The sequence below is a fragment of the Myxocyprinus asiaticus genome, chromosome 1 (genome assembly GCF_019703515.2).
Source record: "Myxocyprinus asiaticus isolate MX2 ecotype Aquarium Trade chromosome 1, UBuf_Myxa_2, whole genome shotgun sequence".
Classification (NCBI taxonomy): Eukaryota; Metazoa; Chordata; class Actinopteri; order Cypriniformes; family Catostomidae; genus Myxocyprinus; species Myxocyprinus asiaticus.
In genome coordinates, this window is record NC_059344.1 from 65,390,093 (window position 1) to 65,414,192 (window position 24,100).

Below are 24,100 nucleotides of genomic sequence, written 5' to 3' on the forward strand. Positions count from 1 at the left end.
AGATTTTAAGTACTACTGATTCAAACACTCAAGCACAGAACTGAGGTTGTGGAGAATACCCATTGCACTTTAATAATTTAAGCATGTTTATTTGGTCGAAAGGAACTTATTGGGGCATTTACAGTGCATTTGTAAAGTATTCAGACCCCTTCATTTTTTCAAATTTTTTATGTTGCAGCCTTATGCTAAAATGCTTTAAATTATAAAAATTCCACATCAATCAACAGTCCATACCCCATAATGACAAAGCAAAAACCAGATTTTTGATAACTTTTAAAATTTATTAAAAAGAAAGAACTGAAATATCACATTGACATAAGTATTCAGACCCTTAACTCATTACTTAGTTGAAGCACCTTTGGCAGCGATTACAGCCTCAATTCTTTTTAGGGATGATGCGACAAGCTTTGCACACCTGGATTTGGGGATTTCTGCCATTCTTCCCTGCAGATCCTCTCAAGCTATGTCAGGTTGGATGGGGACCGTTGGACCATTTTCAGGTCTCTCCAGAGATGTTCGATTGGGTTCAAGTCTGGTCTCTGGCTGGGCCACTCATGGACATTCATAGAGTTGCCCCTAAGTCACTCTTGTGTTGTCTTGGCTGTGTGCTTAGGGTCATTGTCCTGTTGGAAAGTGAAGCTTCAGCCCAGTCTGAGGTTCTGAGAACTCTGGATCAGGTTTTCATTAAGGATATCTCTGTATTTGCTGCATTTAGCGTTTCTTCAACCCTGACCAGTCCCCCAGTCCCTGCAGCTGAAAAACACCCCTACAGCATGATGCTACCACCACCATGCTTCACCGTTGGGATGGTATTGTGCAGGTGATGAACAGTGCCTGGTTTCCTCCAGACATGATGCTTGGAATTGAGGCCAAACTGTTCAAGCTTCATTTCATCAGACCAGAGTATCTTGTTTCTCACAACCTGAAGAGGCTTCCGTATGGCCACTCTGCCATAAAGTCCAGATCAGTGGAGTGTTGCAGTGATGGTTGACCTTCTGCAAGTTTCTCCCATCTCTACACATGATCTCTTGAGCTCAATCAGAGTGACCATTGGGTTCTTGGTCACCTCTCTTACCAAGGCCCTTCTCCTCCGATTGCGCAGTTTGGCCAGGCAGCCAGCTCTAGGAAGAGTCCTGGTTGTTCCAAACTTCTTTCATTTAAGAATTATGGAGGCCACTGTGCTCTTGGTTACCTTAAGTGCAGCTGAAATGTTTTTGTAGCCTTCCCCAGATCTGTGCCTTGACACAATCCTGCCTCTGAGCTCTGCTGGCAGTTCCTTTGACCTCATGGCTTGGTTTTTGCTCTGATATGCATTTTCAGTTGTGAGACCTTCTATAGACAGGTGTGTGCCTTTCCAAATCATGTCCAATCAATTGAATTTGCCACAGGTGGACTCCAATCAAAGCATAGAAACATCTCAAAGATGATCCAGAGGAATGGGATGAACCTAAGCTAAATTTCAAGTGTCATAGTGAAGGGTCTGAATACTAATGTCAATGTGATATTTCAGATTTTTCTTTTTAATAAATTTGCAAAGTTCTCAAAATCTGTTTTTTGCTTTGTCATTATGGGGTATGGAGTGTAGATTGATGTGAAAAAAAAAAAAAAAAGATAATATTAAGTATTTTAGCATAAGACTGCAACATAAAAAATGTTAAAGAATTAAGGGGTCTGAATACTTTCTAAATGCACTGTAAATAGTTGTTATTAAGAATTCATCGAGATTTAAGCTCTGTTTAGTATTATTGATGTTGTTTTACTGTAATTAGTAAAACAATGTATGTAAAGTCACCATTAGGGTGATTAGTGTTGCTGTTGGTGAAGTTGGATTCTGTTCAATCCATTACATTTTTCCATGCACATGTGAATGTGCAGAGCAGATTTATGTGCACTTCTTTGGGGAATCAAGTTTAATGCCTGACCTCAGTTATTATTTTCTTTAGAGCCAATTAATTAAGAAGAAACAGTGATATTAATGTTAATTTGAAAAAACTTGCTATTAGCTGGTAAATATTATTCATGTAACATACACTTCAAGTAAATAAAGTTGAATGAACAGATGCATTTGTGTATATTTGATAAAAAATTGTATGACTGGAGAGTGCAATTGCTATGCATAAGCTGGATTCTGTAATTGTAGTCCATTGTTTTCATTAATGTGTCTTATTTTTGTCTTATGTCTGTTTTTGTTGTGTTGATCTTATAACCTTTTTACCCTGTATGGTGTGCTTTCTTGGCCAGGTCTCCCTCGAAAAAGAGATTTAATCTCAAGGGACTTCTTGGTTAAATAAAGGTTAATAATAATAATAATATCTAACAAAGGTTTCCTAGTTGTGCTGACATAAAATTACCATAAGTCGAATTTACTTAAAAAACATAATGAAAAATGTTATGTATTATTTTAAGTAAATTAAACACATCATTATTTTCAGTGATAATTGTAGCTGGACGTTTTTCTGGAACTAATCGTTACTGGACAAACTACATTGTTTTTTTTTTAACATCCTTACTGGAACTGCATTTTTCTCTAACTATAGCCTCATCATTGCAAGACTAACTGCATTTCCTGGAACTAATCATTGCTGGGCTAACTGAATTTTTATGGAACTAATCGTTGCTGGGCTAACTGCATTTTTATGGAACTAATCGTTGCTGGACTAATTGCATTTTTGTGGAACTAATCGTTGCTGGACTAACTGCATTTTTGTGGAACTAATCGTTGCTCTGCTAACTGCATTTTTATGGAACTAATCGTTGCTGGGCTAACTGCATTTTTATGGAACTAATCGTTGCTGGACTAATTGCATTTTTGTGGAACTAATCGTTGCTGGACTAACTGCATTTTTATGGAACTAATCGTTGCTGGGCTAACTGAATTTTTTATGGAACTAATCGTTGCTGGGCTAACTGCATTTTTATGGAACTAATCGTTGCTGGGCTAACTGCATTTTTATGGAACAAATCGTTGCTGGGCTAACTGCATTTTTATGGAACTAATCGTTGCTGGACTAACTGCATTTTTATGGAACTAATCGTTGCTGGGCTAACTGCATTTTTATGGAACTAATCGTTGCTGGACTAACTGCATTTTTGTGGAACTAATCGTTGCTGGTCTAACTGCATTTTTATGGAACTAATCGTTGCTGGGCTAACTGCATTTTTATGGAACTAATCATTGCTGGGCTAACTGCATTTTTATGGAACAAATCATTGCTGGGCTAACTGCATTTTTATGGAACTAATCGTTGCTGGGCTAACTGCATTTTTATGGAACTAATTGTTGCTGGACTAATTGCATTTTTATGGAACTAATCGTTGCTGGACTAACTGCATTTTTGTGGAACTAATCGTTGCTCTGCTAACTGCATTTTTATGGAACTAATCGTTGCTGGGCTAACTGCATTTTTATGGAACTAATCGTTGCTGGACTAACTGCATTTTTATGGAACTAATCGTTGCTGGGCTAACTGCATTTTTATGGAACTAATCGTTGCTGGGCTAACTGCATTTTTATGGAACTAATCGTTGCTGGACTAACTGCATTTTTATGGAACTAATCGTTGCTGGGCTAACTGAATTTTTTATGGAACTAATCGTTGCTGGGCTAACTGCATTTTTATGGAACTAATCGTTGCTGGGCTAACTGCATTTTTATGGAACTAATCGTTGCTGGGCTAACTGAATTTTTATAGAACTAATCGTTGCTGGGCTAATTGAATTTTTATGGTACCATTCTGTGTTCTGTGTGTGTTTTTGAATCTAATCTGATGGGTCAGCCAGAACAAAATTTGCAAGGCTTAGATCAATACATACCGTAGTATAAATCTGTGTCAATAAAACCCTAATGAGTGTGTGTGTGTGGGTGAATGAGCAATAGGGATATCACAATTATACGGTTTCACTATTAACCGTGATTAAAACTGTCACGGTTAATTTAACCGCAAAAATTTAGAAACCACGGTTAAAACCGTGAAATGCTTTATTTATACGTGGCAAAAATAATATACATAATGTATAAATATATAATATAAAAGAGTTATTCATAAGATTTTGTAAGCCTAAATGTGAAAACTCTTGTGCCTGTGTGGGTACTGGAGCTGTTACTATGGTTACGGACGGTGGCCGTGTGTGCTTTAATGGCCAGGTGTCACGGACTGAACGTGCACTTTCAATTCAATCGGGAAACCGGGGCTTAAACACACGAATTCCAAAATATAACAGAGGAATTCAATCTACCAGACTCATATCCACCAACTTAAATCGGCTGTTTGGGAGCATTTAAATGACTGACTGAAGATGACGGATATAAATTATGCAGACAGAAGTCATAGAAAAAAACACATCCTACAAATGGGACAGGATGCTCCACTAGTCATGGAAGGAATTAAAAGATGCTACTTTTTGTAACGTTTAAGCGTGCTAACAGCGCACGGTGCATTGCGTGTAGTTACTATTTATTTTTTTAGTCCTATTTATTTTTGGTGTATTTATCAGTTTTCTTATTTTAGGATTGCCCTTTGCATCCACATATTCCCCAGAATTACGTCCACTAAGACATTCAGTTGTGATATATGAATTTTTTGCATCAGTCCTGTTGTATAATGAAAAATTGCAAATAATTGTAAAACCGGTTAACAGCGATTTTTTTTTTTTTTTTTTTTTTTTTTTTTCTCAGACAGTAATCTCACTGTCAAAAACTCACACCGTGGCATCCCTAACGAGCAAACACAGCTAGACTGCGTATTAAGTTTGTTGCAGTAACCATTTTACATAACTGTTGGTACTGTTCCTTAGTTTTAAGCTCATTTTGCCTTTCAACACAAATCCTGCTTTAAGTATAGTGACAATCAGTTTAGTATGTGATATTTTATTTGAGATCTGCGGACTATACACTATTGTCAGACACTATGTCTGCTTGTGTTTGTATAAACGTCTGTAGGTCAATCACTGTAGGTTTTCCTCTTAGCATGGGAAAGTTTCTGGGTAAAGTAACTTGCTTTGGGAGGGGAGAGAATGTTGAGTATTAGACCATTCACTTAACAGGCACATACACCAATCAGCCACAACATTAAAACCACCTGCCTAATATTGTGTAGGTCCCCCTCGTGCCGCCAAAACAGAGCCAACCCGCATCTCAGAATAGCATTGAAAATCCCAGGAGATCAGCAGTTAAAAAAAAAATACTCAAACCAGCCCATCTGGCATCAACAATCATGCCACGGTCCAAATTTTTTTTACCCATTCTGATGGTTGATGTGAACATTAACTGAAGCTCCTGACCCGTATCTGAATGATTTTATGCACCGCACTGCTGCCACACGATTGGGTGATTAGATAATCGCATGGATGATTGTTGGTGCCAGACGGGCTGGTTTGAGTATTTCTGTAACTGCTGATCTCCTGGGATTTTCACACAAAACAGTCTCTAGAATTTACTCTGAATGGTGCCAAAAACAAAAAACATCCAGTGAGCAGCAGTTCTGTGGATGGAAATGCCTTGTTGATGAGAGAGGTCAACAGAGAATGGCCAGACTGATTTGAACTGACAAAGTCTACGGTAACTCAGATAACCGTTCTGTACAATTGTGGTGAGAAGAATATCATCTCAGAATGCTATTCTGAGTTGTGGGTTGGCGCTGTTTTGGCAGCACAAGGGGGACCTACACAATTTTAGGCAGGTGGTTTTAATGTTGTGGCTGATCGGTGTAGTTAAGCTCCTCCAAACTCAAACTCAAGCCCACCAGAGCGGGACGGAAGGAAGCACCCCCCTCTTTCTGGGACTGTTTATAGAGTGACTGGGTGGAGTACCGCTCTCTCACACACACATATATACACATACACACAGACACACGTTCATAGACATGTACCTCTCTACCAGCGAGGAGTCTGATGTGGTGAGTACGGAATATACTTTACTTTTCAGATGCATGAAAAATTACAGCTCCTTTCTGGAATTATCTGGACTGAGATTTTGTGGGTGGGAATAACTGATTTCCTGAAGTTTTCTGAACTTTTTCCCCCCAAAAGAGTCTTGCTTTGATGTATGTTGTGTAAAAGAGTATTTTATGTATGCTTAGAAACCCCTGATTGTATTATCTGTGCAAATTTGTTGTTAACATCTGTGATAACATCTGGAATAGACTAGTGTGCACGCTAGCTTTCTCAGGCCATAGCATGCAAATATATTGAGCACAGAGTGAAATCTTAAGATTTTGAACATTCGTCTGCACGTGTTGGCATTTATTCAGTTTTTCTACATCGAGTCTTTTTTATGTGGATGTTAACTAGTTACTAGTGTAGAACATAGTTACTAGTCATGTTATCTAACATCTAAATATCTATTATACTTGCAGATTTTAAATAATTTTAAAGAAAAGATGTGGAGCAGGACGTCTTGTGATATGTGGAGTGCATCTTTAATTGGCATCTGTGTAAATTGTATATGTATTCGCTGCTCCATCATATAAATTTGTGTAATTGCAGTGTTGAGTAGTTTGAGGTTGGATGGACCAAAGGGATGCAAGGTAAATACTTTTCCAGATAGAGTCACCTTGAGAACAAAAACAGAGATGACTCTACATAACAATTAAAACAGCGTCATATGTAAAGTGAGATGAAGGTGAAGGAAAGACAGTAAGAAATAAAAGAAATACAAAATCACTACTAATTACTAGTGTGCATAGTATATGTAAGGCGAAGATAGCATTGTTACAATGTGTATATACTCTTTGTGATGTAATCAATAACTGATTATCCACATTAACGTCTGTTCTAATTTATGCCACAAAGACTGGAACATGATCTCTAACAACTTTTCAGAGTGGATCTATACGCGTCTCTGTGTGTGTGTGTTTGTGTGTGCGTGTGTGTGTGTGTGTGTGTGGTCACACTGATCACCAGCTTTCTGTGACCTCAGAAAAAAGTGTGCCAAGTTGCCTTTGGGCACTGCTGTCCCATGTTGTGTCTGTGAAAGAGACAGCAAATCAATCCTAATGCACTTTCGACGTAAGTCAGCAAACATTCCACTAATGTGTTTCACATATATATACGGTCGTGTTCTCAGTCTCTATACACTTTATGTTAAATTAAAAGGGGTAAACTAATACTTAAGAGACATTCAGTATGACAATCAGTACTCAGTAACTCCAATACAATATTGATTCCCCAGCAAGGGCTACTGTAGCAGAGATTGCTATTAGAGATTGTAAATAGAGATTTCCTCATTTAAATTCATATTTGTGCATTCAATGTCGTTCCTCAGCATACATTTTCTATCATGAATTACAGTGATTCCCTCCAGCGAATTATGCAGTGTTGTCAGTTCTCACCAGAACACGATGGGCCCTATTTTAAGAGCGCTAAGTGCAGCGCTATGCGATAAATCACAAGCGCAAAGCCATAAAGTTTTGGTATTTTTTGTGCAAGAATGCGGTAAGTCTAGGCACACGCTGGTTTGGTGAAATTGCGCGTGCGATGCGCTAATGGGCTGGGTCAAGTGCCGTTTAATTCTGAGGTTCTTCTCCGGTTATTGCACTGTCTGCGTCCTATTATATTGTCCGTTCTCTGTCAAGCACCAGCGATATAAACAAAGACAGCACATACATAAGGTGTTGGTAGTGTAAATGGACTGTATGCAATAAATTAGAAGAATTATGCACTTTCGTTCTTTTGTGCATTAACTGTGTCCTTGTCAGGCATATTTCTATGACAGTGACACGCTCCTTTTATACGCACGCAAAATGTGGTTCTCGTCAGGATTTGGATGTCGGCTCCATTAAATTATGGAGAATGTAAATTATGGAGAATGTATTATTTATCATTTTGATCAAGTGGCATTGTGTGTGTGATAACAGTGATTGTATCGGCCTTCCAGTTTAGGCTGTGGATTTTTGCAAGCACGTCACTTCGTCTGGTCGATTTTACTTACCAATTAAATTCATTTATTGAAACACAAAAAACTTAAACCAAAAATATTTCTAAATTCAAACTACATTTCAAGCTAAATTAAAATAAAATAATGAAGTGGTCAAAAAAACTCCCTGAATATAATCACCTCCCTGAATCCAAAAATGTTACCCTCTCCAATTTCTTCCACTGGACTCTTTTGCAGTGACTTAAAAATCACTAAGACAACAGGTGGAGCAATATTAATACAAATTAGATCATAAATACAATTGTAAATATAAACATAATAATAATAATAATTGAAAAATAAACCATGACCTCTAGAAAGTTTAAAACAGTGATCGTCAGGGACATAATTTGATATATTCCACTATATTTTCAGAGTTTGGACATGAACTTTATTACCACCCGCTGGTGGAATCTCCAAACGGCAAATGCAGGAACTGATTTCAGACTTTGCCCCGAGAATAGAAGTGCTTCTGAAATGTCTCAGCGCAATGACTGATTTCTCAGGAAAATAGCGAATTGTGCCTTGTGTCACCTTATTAACATACAATACACCCACAGTTTGCGCGCATACACCCACAGATAGTGAAAACACTCCCACACGCGCCCACTTGCGCTTTGCGCTGGCACGAAAATTGGGCTTAGAATTAGTGCTCTCACGAAAATTGGTAGACGTAGGGCAGGGTAGTTGCGTGTAGCGCTGTGCATGGCGTGCTCAAAAAAATAGATCCCGATGTCCGTGAATGTGGGGCAGATTCACCAAACAGTTGCTGCACTATTGCGCGTGGTATTTCAGCGCAAAAACATGCATCTTATTCACTAACCACCCGCAATCTATTTTAGCGGGCGCAATCAGCACTGAAATTGCACTGCGTTTTGCGTATTTAAATGACGTCATTGTCATTCCTTTCCGTGCAAACCCGCCTCCTTTCTATGTAAACTAGGCTCGTTGTAGATTGCGCTTCATTCACAAAAATTGCCTGGTGCAATTTAGATCGCACTACTACCACGAATTAAAGTAGGCGGTAAAATACATTTTATTCAAAAGAGATGTTTGTGAACATTGTCAACCCATCATATCAGCAAGAATGAATCCAATAATGATCAAATGATGGAGAAGAGCGTCATAGTCTGGCATATATCCAGATGCACGGTGTAGTCAAGTGCACTTTCGGCATACTGTATTTAAGGGACAATTTAGGAGTCACAGTGATGATTTAGCCAGCAGTCCTGGCAAGGTGTCAAATACGGTGGTCTGCGGCATCCTCCGCTGTATAGCACTCAGAATCGGCCCGCAAAATTGCGTTCTGTACACTTATTGTGGGCACATTTGCGCTGTTGGCTGATCTGCATAATTCCTTTAGTGAATGGGCCGCTAAACCAGTGCAGAAACCAGTGATAATAAATAGCACATTTAACAGGCACAATTCATTGTAAGTGAATTCCCACCTGAATGTCAGAAAGTGCTTTATGGCCAGAAAGACTGTGGGGAGTTCTAGGTCTCTGAACTGTCAAACAAAAGGAATAAACTATCTCTGAATACCCTTTATGAATAATTGTCTGTACAGTATAGAATCAGGGAAAGCAGACTTTTCTCCTGAGACAAAAGCACAAGTGACATTCTTGAAATGCTCCTTCTGTGCTGCAAGATAGTGGCTGAAAGAATTCAGAGAGTCCCAGAAAATCTGCTATCAAAGTGAAATTGAAAATATGCTTTTGACTGACAGTGAATCCTAGATATTGTTGGTGAAAGACACATTGAAGTTTTAAGGGGCGTTCAAACCTAACATGTTTTTGACCATTATGCCGCGTCCAGCTGTTTATTCAGCATCTTGTGCAGGAGCGCCATGTTTTTTTAGACGTCACGTCAGGTAAAAAACGAGCATCAACTTTTAAAAGTGTCTCAAGACACCTGCATTCTTTTAGGGGCTGTTCACACTGAATGTGTTTTTGCGTCTGTATGTGCTCTTATTCCATTGTTTTTCTATGCAAACATGTGCTAGAACGGATGTTTTTGACCGTTGCACCACATCTTGTTGTTTTTTAAGCATATTACGCAGGATCTTGTCATGGCAGGCAAAATAAAACCCTTAAAAGTTCGTCTCAAGACACCTGTTTTCTATTGTTTTTCTATGCAAACAAGTGCTAGACCATTGGTTCTCAACCTTTTTTTGATGAACGCCCCCCTACTTCATTCCCTTACCCCATAAGCATACACACCAGTTCAGAAGAGAAAGAGTCAGTGGTTGTGTCTAGATGGGAACCGTTGGATTTGGGTCTCACAGAAACACTACACCTATCCCCACCCCTAAACCTAACCCTCACCTTCATAGCAGCAAATGTGACTCTTGTGAGACTTTCCTAACTGGACATTTCCCTTCGAGACACGACCAGAGTCAGGTTCCCTACTGTTTAGACAAAAAACTGTCCTGCGGCTGGTAAATGACTCATGTCGTTAAAACTGTTCTTTCATTCTTTCCCTCTTGTTCTTTTGGTCTCATTCATTCTTTCGTTCTCATTAAATTTGTTATTTCATTCTCATTCATTCTTTCATTCTTTTTATTTTTTGTTCTTTCATTCTCGTTCATTCTTTCATTCATTCTTTCATTCTCTTTCGTTCTTTTGTTCTTTTTCATTCTTTTGTTCTTTTATCTTTTGTTCTCATTTACTCCTTTGTTCTTTCATTCCTTCTGTCGTTCTTTAATTCTTTGTCTTTTTTATTCTTTCTGTCGTTCTTTCTGTTGTTCTTTCATTCTTTCTGTGTTTTTTATTATTCCTGTCGTTTTTCATTCTGTCATTTTTTTATTCTTTCTGTCATTTTTTTATTCTTTCTGTCGTTCTTTCATTCTTTCTGTCTTTTTTATTCTTTCTGTCGTTCTTTCATTCTTTCTGTATTTTTTATTCTTTCTGTCGTTCTTTCATTCTTTCTGTATTTTTTATTCTTTCTGTCGTTCTTTCATTCTTTCTGTCATTTTTATTCTTTCTGTCGTTCTTTCATTCTCTTTTTTATTCTTTCTGTCGTTCTTTCATTCTTTCTGTATTTTTTATTCTTTCAGTCGTTCTTTCATTCTTTCTGTCATTTTTATTCTTTCTGTCGTTCTTTCATTCTTTCTGTCATTTTTATTCTTTCTGTTGTTCTTTCATTCTTTCTGTCATTCATTCTTTCTCTTTTTTATTCTTTCTGTTGTTCTTTCATTCTTTCTGTATTTTTTATTCTTTCTGTCGTTCTTTCATTCTTTCTGTCATTTTTATTCTTTCTGTCATTTTTATTCTTTCTGTCGTTCTTTCATTCTTTCTATCATTCATTCTTTCTGTCATTTTTATTCTTTCTGTCGTTCTTTCATTCTTTCTGTCATTTTTATTCTTTCTGTCGTTCTTTCATTCTTTCTGTCATTTTTATTCTTTCTGTTGTTCTTTCATTCTTTCTGTCATTTTTATTCTTTCTGTCATTCATTCTTTCTCTTTTTTATTCTTTCTGTTGTTCTTTCATTCTTTCTGTATTTTTTATTCTTTCTGTCGTTCTTTCATTCTTTCTGTCATTTTTATTCTTTCTGTCGTTCTTTCATTCTTTCTGTCATTTTTATTCTTTCTGTCGTTCTTTCATTCTTTCTGTCATTTTTATTCTTTCTGTCATTCATTCTTTCTCTTTTTTATTCTTTCTGTTGTTCTTTCATTCTTTCTGTATTTTTTATTCTTTCTGTCGTTCTTTCATTCTTTCTGTCATTCATTCTTTCTCTTTTTTATTCTTTCTGTTGTTCTTTCATTCTTTCTGTATTTTTTATTCTTTCTGTTGTTCTTTCATTCTTTCTGTCATTCATTCTTTCTCTTTTTTATTCTTTCTGTTGTTCTTTCATTCTTTCTGTATTTTTTATTCTTTCTGTCGTTCTTTCATTCTTTCTGTCATTTTTATTCTTTCTGTCGTTCTTTCATTCTTTCTGTCATTTTTATTCTTTCTGTCGTTCTTTCATTCTTTCTGTCATTTTCATTCTTTCTGTCTTTTTTATTCTTTGTCAGTTTTATTCTTTCTATCGTTCTTTCATTCTTTGACGTTTTTATTCTTTGTCATTTTTATTCTTTCTGACGTTTTAAATTGTTTGTCATTTTTTATTATTTTTGTCAATATTTCATTCTTTCTGTCATTCTTTAATTTTTTTTCTGTTGATTTTTTTTATTTATTCTATTGCTGTAAGTTTTTCATCCATTCTTTCATCATTCTGCCATTCTTTCAGTCGTTCTTTCATTCTTTCGTCATTCTTCCATTCTTTCTGTCTTTTTTATTCTTTCTGTCTTTTTTATTCTTTCTCTCATTCTTTCATTCTTTCTGTCATTCTTTCATTCTTTCTGTCATTCTTTCAGTCATTCTTTCATTCTTTCAGTCATTCTTTCATTCTTTCTGTCATTCTTTCATTCTTTCAGTCATTCTTTCATTCTTTCTGTCATTCTTTCAGTCATTCTTTCAGTCATTCTTTCATTCTTTCATTCTTTCTGTCATTCTTTCATTCTTTCTGTCATTCTTTCATTCTTTCTGTCATTCTTTCTGTCATTCTTTCATTCTTTCTGTCATTCTTATTCTTTCTGTCTTTTTTATTCTTTCTGTCATTCTTTCTGTCATTCTTATTCTTTCTGACTTTTTTATTCTTTCTCTCATTCTGTCATTCTTTCATTCTTTCTGTCATTCTTATTCTTTCTGTCTTTTTTATTCTTTCTCTCATTCTGTCATTCTTTCATTCTTTCTGTCATTCTTATTCTTTCTGTCTTTTTTATTCTTTCTCTCATTCTGTCATTCTTTCAGTCATTCTTTCTGTCTTTTTTATTCTTTCTGTCATTCTTTCAGTCATTCTTTCATTCTTTCAGTCATTCTTTCATTCTTTCTGTCATTCTTTCATTCTTTCTGTCATTCTTTCAGTCATTCTTTCATTCTTTCATTCTTTCAGTCATTCTTTCAGTCATTCTTTCATTCTTTCTGTCATTCTTTCATTATTTCTGTCATTCTGTCATTCTTTCTGTCGTTCTTATTCTTTCTGTCTTTTTTATTCTTTCTGTCATTCTTTCAGTCGTTCTTTCATTCTTTGTCATTCTTTCATTCTTTCTGTCGTTCTATCATTCTTTCTGTCATTTTCATTCTTTCTGTCATTCTTTCATTCTTTCTGTCGTTCTTATTCTTTCTGTCTTTTTTATTCTTTCAGTCGTTCTTTCATTCTTTCTGTTGTTCTTTCATTCTTTCTATAATTTTTTTATACTTCTGACATTGTTTAATTCTTTCTGTCATTCTTTCATTCTTTGTGTCGTTGTTTCATTCATTCTGTTATTTTTTTATTCTTTCTGACGTTCTTTCCTTTTTTCTGTAATTCTTTCTGTAATTTTTTCCTTTATGTCGTTTTTATTCTTTCGGACATTGTTTCATTCTTTCTGTCATTTTTTTTATTCTTTCTGACCTTCTTTCCTTTTTTTCTGTCATTCTTTCATTCTTTCTGTCATTCTTTCTGTTATTTTTATTCTTTCAGTCGTTCTTTCATTCTTTCTGTCATTTTTATTCTTTCTGACGTTTTAAATTGTTTGCCATTTTTTATTATTTTTGTCGATCTTTCATTCTTTCTCTCGTTCTCTCTGTCATTTTTCATTCTTTGTCGTTTTTTTCTTTCTGTCATTCTTGCATTCTTTCTGACGTTCTTTCCTTTTTTCTGTCATTCATTCTCTCTGTCATTTTTCATTCTTTCTGACGTTTTTCGTTATTTTTCATTTTTTATTATTTTTGTCAATCTTTCATTCTTTCAGTCGAACTTTCATTCTTTCTGTCATTCTTTGATTTTCTTTCTGACGTTCTTCCCTTTTTTCTGTCGTTCTTTCATTCTTTCTGTCATTTTTTTATTCTTTCTGTTGATCTTTCCTTTTTTCTGTCATTCATTGTTTCTGTCATTTTTTTATTCTTTCTGTCATTCTTTTTCTTTCGGTCTTTCTCTCAATCTTTGTCACGCTTTTTCACACGCACACACACAAGTATAGTCACAGAGGCATTAATCACAGCAGAGAAGCACAGATGGAGAGATGGTGAAGAAGAATGTAGAGACAGCGACAGCTGGGGAGGATGGGAGGGAGAGAGAGATAGCATGAGAGAGAGAGAGAGCTGAGTAAGAGTGAAGGTGCAGAGAGAAAGCAAATCAGAAGAGGTAATATAGACTGCAGACTCAGAACACGACTGCAGAGCTCACAGAAGACTGTACACATGATTGCCTGATGTTTAGCAACACCATGTTTACCCAGAAGGACCAAAACTGACACATAGGGAACAAAGTGGAAGCGAATCACTGCAGCACCTGAGAGACACAGAGACCACAGCAGTGTTGCTAGCATCTTTAGCATCAGCAGAGCTCCGGGCTCTGGGGAGCGGGGAAGGGCTCTCCGGCGAGGAGCATGGCAGACGGGCTCGCTGGCATTGCTGCAGCAGGGTGGGCTGGAAAATGATACCAGGAGAAAATACGTAACCAACAAAATCTACACTGACTGCCACAGCTATCATCATTCATTATGCGCAGGGAGCAAGAGCAAGTACATGCACGTGGAATTGCACGCCATTGTCAACAACGCAACAGTGAAACTCTCCGTCCCCACAGCAGCAGCAGCAGCAGCACAGCTAGTATTGTTAATGTTAGCTCGAGCAATAGCAGAGATATTAGGTAGCATCTTATGGAGGTTAAATTATAGTTATAGTAAACAGTATTTAAGATTAAAGAAAATAGGGTAACCTAAACAACAGCCGTTGCACGTTTAAGTGCCTCTGTCTGCATTCGGATATCCAACAAGAACTTTTTGCACTCGTATGTAGTTTTCGATGTAACGTTTTTTAGCTTTCTTTTGCGATAATGTCCTTATTGACACTAGCAGATGTCCTAAACTTTGTGTAACATTTGCACATGATATAGCAGATGCCGTTAGTAGTAGGTATATGATTGTTGATTGAGTTCATTGAAGTTTGTGGTTGATATGGTGAGGAGAGCGAACGCTCTAACTGGATTGGCTGATGAAGGCCTCATGGATTCGACTTCTGAAACGAGCAACAGGGACTCGAGACAAGAACGACATTGGTGTAAGAAGCTATGAATCTTACTATAAACAAGTACTAGTGTGTGTGCATGTGTGAGTGACTGTACGTTCCTGTGTTGTATATAAGAACGTACATTGTGTGTTGCAGGTTGACAGCAAATAGATATCCGAGTATGTAATCGAATAGCTTGTTCTTGAATGATAAATATGAACTATGAATAGCCATTCAGTTGACATGGGGACAAGATAAACACACTGTAATTTTGTGTTTGTATTACTTGTAATAATATAAATGTTATAAACTTAGAAACATAAATTATGACATTATATAACTTGTATAGCTGTGGGATGTCTTGTAAACTGTATGTGTGTCGCAGTTGATCAGGTGTTAAAGATGATTTTAACGCACATTGTGGAAAAATCACTGAGATAAAGACTGCAGGAAAGGTGCCACAGGGGTCTCTGTGTGTTTGCATCTTATATGTGTGCATGTGTGTGTGTGTGTGTGTGTGTGCGCGCGCGCACGCGCGTGTGTGTGTGTGAGGGAGAGAGGGAGAGAGAGAGAGAGAGAGAGAGAGAGAGAGATTGATTGTGTGGTTGTGTTTGATGTGGTCAATTCTACACACAAGCACTTTTCATTCTTAGCTTCCTCCCCTTCACCTACATTCTTACTTACACACCTACTTTTTTCTTTCTCTTCCTTCCTTCCTTCCCTCCCTTCTTTTCCTTCCTTTCTTCCTGCTTTTTCTTTCCTTCCTTTCTGCTTGCTATTTCTTCCTTTTTCTTCCTTCCTGCTTTTTCCTTTCTTCCCTTTTCTTCTGTCTTCCTTCCTTCCATTTTTCTTCTTGCTTTTTCCTTACTGCTTTTTTCTTTATTCCTTATTTCTTTCCTTCCTTCCTTTCTTACTTCCTTTTCCTTCTTGTTTTTTCCATCCTTTTCCTACCTTTTCTTTTTCCTGCTTTTCCTTCCTTCCTTCCTCCCTTCCTTCCTTCCTTCATTCCCTTTCCTTCCTACTTTTTCCTTCCTTTCTTCCTTCCTTCTTGCTTTTTACTTCCTGATTTTACCTTCCTTTTAGTTCCTTCCTTCCTTTATTCTTTCCTGCTTTTCCTTCCTTCCTTCCTTCTTCCTTCCTTTCTTCCTTCCTCCTTCCTTCCTTACTTTATTCCCTTTCCTTCCTACTTTTTTCCTTTCTTCCCTTCTTCCTTTTTCTTCCTTCCTTACTGCTTTTCATTCTTGCTTTTTCCTTAATCTTCCTTCCTTCCTTCCTTCCTTCCTTCCTTACTTTATTCCCTTGCCTTCCTACCTTCATTCTTTTTCTTTCCTTTCCTTCTTCCTTCCTTCCTGCTTTTTACTTCCTTCCCTTCTTCCTTTTCCTTCTTGCTTTTCCTTACCTTTCTGCTTTTTCCTTAATCTTCCTTCTTTCCTTCCTTCTTTTCTCCTTCCTTTATTCCCTTTCCTTCCTACTTTTTCCTTCATTCTTTTTCCTTCCTTTCTTCCTTTCTTCTTGCTTTTCACTTCCTGCTTTTACCTTCCTTTTAGTTCTTTCCTTTCTTTATTTTTTCCTGCTTTTTACATCCTACCCTTCTTCCTTTTCCTTCCTTCCTTCCTTACTGCTTTTCCTTCTTCCATTTTCCTTACCTTTCTGCTTTTTCCTTCATCTTCCTTCCTTCTCTTTTTCCTCCCTCCTGCCCATATTTCCTATATTCACTCTGCAAAATTAACCCGATTAGAAAACAGGTGATTGTCCCACTGGCAGATTTATTCACTCAATTTAGTGAGATTTATTGAGAAAAAAAGTTTTGTTTGTTAGCTGTTAGCTTTTTAGTTCTTTCTTTCTCTTCCTTCCTTTAGTCCACGCGTTAGTCTGTTAGCTTTTTACAGTAAAGTGTACTTTTACTGTTTTTACTTTACCGTTAAAAAAAAAAGAGAGAGAAATGCTAGAGAAATCCAAATCCAGACTTTGAGAGACCATCGAACATTTCAGAGTGGAACAATCCTGCAAACACTGCTGTTTGTCAAATGTACACTATGACTTTTTAAAAGTGTTGGCAGTACAGTTTGCTGTGGTCATTTACTGTGGTGTTAATGCTAATGCCAAACACATCCTTCATGTTTACGCCAATGCAAATTACAGCAGACTTTGTGTGAATATTTTTCTTTCATGAATTTTGTTCTACTGTGTGTGCTAATTTATTTTTACTATAGTTTGCAGACAGCTTAAGTGTCAACTGCAATGTTTAGAGTGTGTTATGAAAAATAGTTGCATTACTACATCACCTGATTTCCCTAAAGGAGCACCAAGTAATTTTGTTTTGGTTTCGTTGGTCAATAAGACAGTGGTCCTGGGCTTTATACTGACACCTATCAGCGTAGATGCAGCATCACACACACACACACACACACACACACACACACACACACACACACATATATATATATATATATATATATATATATATAGATAGATAGATAGATAGATAGATAGATAGATATAGATATAATTATTTTTTTTTTATTATTATTTTTTTTTTTTTTTTTATAAAGTGGAGGGAGCTCCTCACAGCATTTCTTTTCAACTGAAACTTTTAATATATATAACTAATGAACTAAACAGCTCATAGCAGAATGTTATACGTTAACATGTGATAACAGACGAGAGTAAACGTTATTGGAGTTGACACTCTTCATGTAGCTTGCTGGCTAGCCCGTTTAGTCAAGTGCAAAAAGGGCAATGGGATTTTATTCACAACGGAGGTGTGCAAAGTTGACGTTACGTTTGCTAAACCTCCTAATGTTGGTTAGCTAGCTACCACTATCAATGCCATCATCAGCTATAACATGTAAAAACACCAACTCAAACGGGCGAGTACTTTGTTAAATCAGTCCTTATCTCTGCCGCCCATCTACAGTATATTGTTGCTCACTGTATTTCTCCGTTACAGTCTACTGTCGTTGAAATAACCGCGTCTGCAGCTCTACTATGCGGCATCTCATGTTGCAGGCTGGGGGAGAGAGGCAACGCTTGTGGAGTGCGAAAGGGCATTAAGGAAGCATGTTCGGTGCTAGAGAAAAATATTCAAAGATATAACGCTGAAAGATCAGTGCTATCTACGCCCTGGACCGTTTTCTGTGTACACAGCTCCGTTGTTTTGTCGTGCTGCTAACCTAAAGTGTAGAAACGGTGACATGGGGCAACCGTTGTCATGATGTCCCGTGGTCCATATGGAACAAATCCAGATTCCGGACCCTTCAGTACTTCAGTATCTGCATTCTTCCCTTTGAAAACGGCTCGTCCTCTCTGATGCATCTTTTCTCTTTCCTACCTCTCCCCCACGAATACGGAGTACAGTGTTAACCGATCTGATAATACTGTTGCCGGGACATTGAGCCAGACTACAAGCAGTAACCTTTCAGAGAGAGTCGGTGGCATCAGAACCAGTGGAGCGCATTTGAAAATGTATAGGCAATCAGATCAGACAAAATAATGATTACGATGATTAGAAAAATGATTAATATCGGATCCGACACATATGATAATAATGATGTCTCTGTGCTCTTGCCATAGGGTTCTGCGGACTCGTACACCAGTCGCCCAACTGACTCTGATGTTTCTCTTGAGGAAGATAAAGAGACCCAGCGCAGAGAAGCTGAAAGACAAGCTCTGGCCCAGATCGAGAAAGCCAAGGTCCATGTGCATGTCTCACTCACTTACTCTGTCTGTCTTTCTAGTTCTGTCTTGGCTCTTTTGAAAATATTCCAAAAATCAGTATAACCAGTACCGGTTTGTTGTAACTGGTTATACCCAACTGGTTTAAATCCATCTGGTGGTTTTATCTCGTCTCTGACATCAATAGTTTGATGCCTTGAAGTGTCTCTCTCTCACTCCCTTTACTGTGGAGTGGTGGTGGCATAGTGGACTAAAGCACTGAACTGGTAAGCTAAAGGTTGTTAGTTCAAACCCCACAGCTGCCACCACCATTGTGTCCTTGAGCAAGGCACTTAACTCCAGGTTGCTCCAGGGGGATTGTACCTGTAATAAGGGCACTGTAAGTTGCTTTGGAGAAAAGTGTCTGCCAAATAGGTAAATGTACTATATTTTTATCTCTTGAGAAAAACAATTCAATTAGCAAAAAGTACTTGTTATCTTACAAGAAAAAGAATTGCGAGAATCTCATGATACTTTCTCAAATTAATATCTCAGTGATCTTTATATTTAATGTGATGTCATCTGTAATTTAAGGGTACCTACCGTACAATGTGAGGTAATAGTTAATGGTAAGAATTTAACCAACCATAAGCAGGTCAAACCAACTAAATTGGAAATGGATTTCCTTGATTTGTCAGTTATCTCTCATTGCTAGAGTGTGTTTGCACAAGTGGCTAGGCAGTCTTTCTTTAGTCTATCAGTGTAATTTTAAGTCTGAATCTTCATGATACTGAATCATGCACTGACATACTCACCCACCCCAAACCTCTCACTCTCTCTAATTAAAACACACACACAGCTCTAGAGTTTGATCTGGACGTTGAGTGTCACATAGTCTTCTAAGGCTATTTTAGGTCATCTTTAGCTGCACACATTTTTAAGAGCTTTCTCTGCTCCGAATCAGAGCAGATGTTTGGATCAAGGCGATATATGAAACTTAAAATCACACATTCCCATATGGCATTCTGTCATCTATTTTTATCCTTCTATATTTTCCCTGTTATTGTCATGCTCTTTTTCGCCTCTAGGGATGATAGCTATTTTTATCACTCTGCATCAATCAGATTTTATAATAAAATGATTGCACACATGAATATTAATGAAAAAGTCAGATATCCTGCGGCGAGCAGACAGAGGTAAAATATACTTCATTGTCCATGTTTCGCGAAATACCCACATCTCATCCTCTCATACAGATATAGAACTTTAATAACAACTAGGGCTATATTTTTACTCTTTCTGGAGAAAAATGTAAGTGGTGCTTGCCCATGCTCGCTTCCATGATGCTATGGGTGTTCTGTGCAGTTGCTAAAGTGTTCTGAGTGTTTGCTAGGTGGTTGTTTACTGGTCCAAATGAAAAGAGCCCACCCTGAAGTCTCTATAACATTATGGTCTGTAGATATGTCTCGGTTCCCTTTTTTTAGTGGAAGGCATTAGGGAGTTTTTTCCACCCATTTTAGTATCTGTTTAAATGTCTGGTCCCTTGCCCCGGAAACTTCTCATGTCCCTATCCCGATAAAGAGGCAACCAGTTACCCACCCTAAAGATCAAAATGCACCCCCCCCCCAAAAGATCACATCCTAATACTGCCCATGCTGCCAGGTGAGAATCGTAAGTCTGAATGCATAACAGGAAAATCGGGATTTCAATTTTCATAATCTATTGTCGTAGAAATTAACAGTCAACTAATTGATCAATCATTAACGTTTATACCGCAAAACACGTGGAGGACTCAAAATACTATGTGCATTGTAGCCTACTGTTTAAATGTAATTTAAATTAATGCACTTAAGTATTGGCATTTTCTTCTTAAAAAATTCTTAGTTCAGTGTATTTTAATACATTTGTGAATTGTTTAATTAATGTTAATTAGGGATGGGCCAATATATTGAGTTTCGATATATTGCGAACCAAACAATTGACGAACCATATCGAGGCAAAACTCGATATTTCGAAATTTGAAACATTGTTTTGTTGAAAAGTGCTTGATATTAAAAGGGACCATTTCTTCCGTGTAATGTGTGTCCATCAAAGATGAGATCCCGCACTCCACTTTCATTGAATAATGTGTCTTTGAATATCCTTTCTGTTCTTTGCAGTCAGATAAAAAAGTAAAAATAAATATTAATGTTGACCACAAATAGTCCGGATGCGCTAAAAAAACTTGACTTCTCTTTCTTTAAGAAATTAACCGCAACAGCTGTGCGAGTCTGTGAGATGCGTACTAAAATCTTAAAGTGACAGTACCATTATAGCTCTTGTTATACAAATGAATGTAAACTTTATGTATTTACTGGTAAATTGTACACATTATTTAAAACATTGACAGCTCATATCATTATTATATATATATACAATTTCAATAAATAATATTAATTGATAGAAAGTTAAAATGTGATTATAATAATCAAGACAAACAAGTTATAAAAATAAAATAAAAATACACACACACGGGACAGGTTCTGTTCAGTTCTATTGCTTGTTCTGCAGCTGATCAGCCTGAATTGTCTTAATTGTTTGTGATCTTTTCTTATTGTGAAAGGTAAATGAGAAACTCATATTATTTAATCTTTGAAGATTAATATCGTGTATTAAAGAACTTTATTTTGATGAGAAATTATAATGTGCATTTTGCGCAATTTTTTTATTTATTTTTTTTCAAAAAATAAACTCAATTTTCTGCCATACTTTGTCATTTAAGTGTTATCATATTGAATCGAGATAATATCGAATCATAAATCTCATATCATATATTGAACCAAATCATGAGATAATCATATCGTCCCATCCCTACTGTTAATGAAATACTGTTAAATATAACTTGTATAGAAGATACATATTTGAGTTCAGTAAAACTTCACATTGTGGATTGTGGAATATTTTGGATATTTGGACTTTTTTTTATTTGAAATTAAGTCGAATCATAACACGCTACGTAAACACAGTACGTAATGTACCACCACTTCTCTAATGATGGTGAGATGAGTGTACCTTCGTGCTCTCCCGGCGATCACTGGTGTAATATTGGGTTGGAATGAAACAAGGAGACCTGCGGATCAACAGTGCTTGTTGTCATGTTGTATTTTTACACACTATCACAGTGTATGCAGAAAATATAGCTAATGTTCATTTATAGAGAAATGCTCCAACACTGCTTACATTGAGAGCAGTGTTGAAAGAGGAAGTGAAGGATGCACTTATGTGTATTTTTTCTTCTGTGTTGCGGACAAGACATGACATCCAGTGTACAAGCGGTTTTGCGCCCTCTAGCGGCAGATTCATGTATAGACAGTCTTTTCAACATCTGCTGGCATGATTACTGAAAGCATTTGTTCTGGAATTATTTGATTGACGATCAATCAAATTATTAACGGCAATTAATCGATTAGTCATTAACATTCCTACAGGAAAACATCCATAACTCTATTTTGGAACGTTAATTTTTTTTTTTTTTTTTTTGACTAATTCTTTTTTTTTAATATATATTCTTTTTAACCTGAATGTGCAATATGTTCAGGTATTACAAGTTCATGGCAATTACATTTTTTATTTTTCACACAGCCTAAAACAATCTTAACTCAAAATATACTCAAATAAACTAAATGTGTTGTGTAAAGTCAGTTGTGTTTCGCAGTTGATGTGAATGAATCCGTATCGCAGCTGATCAGTATGGAAGGACATACACGCTCAAGGTTACAACTGCTCGCTCTCTCTCTGTGGTCAGTACTGCATGTATAATGGATGACTGTGTTGCGTAAGAGGCAGACAGTGGTTGAGGAAAAGCACTGAGTGAAAAGGCTCCATGCAATGTTTAAGGTATTATTACTCAAAATATAATTTAAAGCATTAATAATAACTTGACTTTGTTTTTTGTTTTTTTCTTTACAAGCCGCACTATTTGAGGTATCATTTACAGTATGTCTGTTGCACAAACAGTGTTTTGAAGTTACGCACCAAAATGTTATACTTAAAATAACCTTAACACTAAATATGTACAGGATTGGTGATGTTTGCCTAATCAAACACCACTAAATATTACACTTCATATTTCTGTATATGATTGTAATATATTGCATAACAATGAAAAAGACACAGAGAGACCAAGAGAGGCAGATATGAGAGAAAGAATGAAGCCGTTTGGATCAGACAGATCATGTGTGTGTGTGTGTGTGTGTGTGTGTGTATGTGTGTGTGTGAGCAGTCAAACATCTCTTCCACCATTAGAGGACACAGTGTCCTGTTTGCCATACCCGCAATTCACTACGCGTGCAGGCCATTATCTGGATGTTAACTACACTGATGGTGTAGTCTGTGCTGACGGTCCCCTGCGGCTCCAACACATGTGACAAACACTCACTCCATCATAAATTATACATGACAGCTTCACATCATCTTCCTGCTGGTTTATATTTGTGGTATAACCTCCAAAACTTAAAGGAATAGTTCAACAAAAATTAGACATTTGATGTCGTTCCGAATTCCTATGGTTTCCTTTATTGGCACACAAGATGTATCCAGGCCACTCTTTTTCCGTATAAAGAAAGTGAATGAGAATTAAGGCTGTCAAGTTTCTTTGTGAAAGCTAAAGTGAGCTACAGTGCATTAGGGCTGGGCGATATGTACAAAATATTTTAGTGATAATTGCCTTAAAAATATCGCGATATCTGATTACATCGTCAACCCCCCTGCCGAGGGTCGGTGAATTTATTTTGCTTTATTGATTTTGCTTTAAAATGTAATTCATTTATTGAAACACGAAAAACATAAAAGACATTTCTAAATTCAAATTGCACTTTAAACTAAGCAAAAAAGCAATAAAAGAATGAAGTGATCAAAAAATCGTATTTAACCACCTCTCTCATCGTCTCCAACGACTCCATTTGCATTACGTAGGAATCCGCAATGCATGTCAACCGCGTGGAAATAAAGCAAACTAAACTCACAGCACCTCCCGAGATGATCGGAGATAATTTGCAGCATTCTCATAGACAACATCATTCTTGCAAACAGTTTTCAGATGAATGAAACAGAGAAAAAAAGAGTGAAAATTCTTTACATACGCTTGTTCCACATGACAGGCTCGTGGTGCACGCCTCCGAACAAACAGCGAATCAGACACAAGCATTGACGGCTTTTCTGTTGTCTGTTCTTAAAAATATAATAAAGTGTGTTTCTTCCCCTAGTGTCGATGCAGTGGCATGAGGTGTAACGAAAATGTGGATGTGCTTTTTTTGTGCAGACGACCTGGGTTAGAATCCGCCTTTTGTCCCATTTTTTCCCCCATCCTGTTTCCTGTCTCCACTCTTAATATTTCTATCAATACTACTTACAATAATACATACAAATTTATATAATGGTTGATTTCCTCTCAGTGATTTGGTCACGGTGAAGGTCGGGGAATTGAGAGAAAGGGTTGATCCGGGTAAAATTAACCAATTTTTT

General features: G+C 36.9%; 1 protein-coding gene across 1 annotated transcript in view; it reads left to right on the top strand.

The window, feature by feature from the left end:
- Positions 1–5,783: 5,783 nt before the first annotated feature.
- LOC127426449 (voltage-dependent L-type calcium channel subunit beta-2-like) overlaps positions 5,784–24,100 on the top strand; it is a 60,797-nt gene continuing 42,480 nt past the window's right edge. Inside the window, exons 1-2 of the mRNA XM_051673323.1 lie at positions 5,784–5,894; positions 18,518–18,637. Of these exons, the coding sequence (XP_051529283.1) occupies positions 5,862–5,894; positions 18,518–18,637 (153 nt within the window). The 5' untranslated portion in view covers positions 5,784–5,861. The remainder of the gene's footprint in view (positions 5,895–18,517; positions 18,638–24,100) is intronic.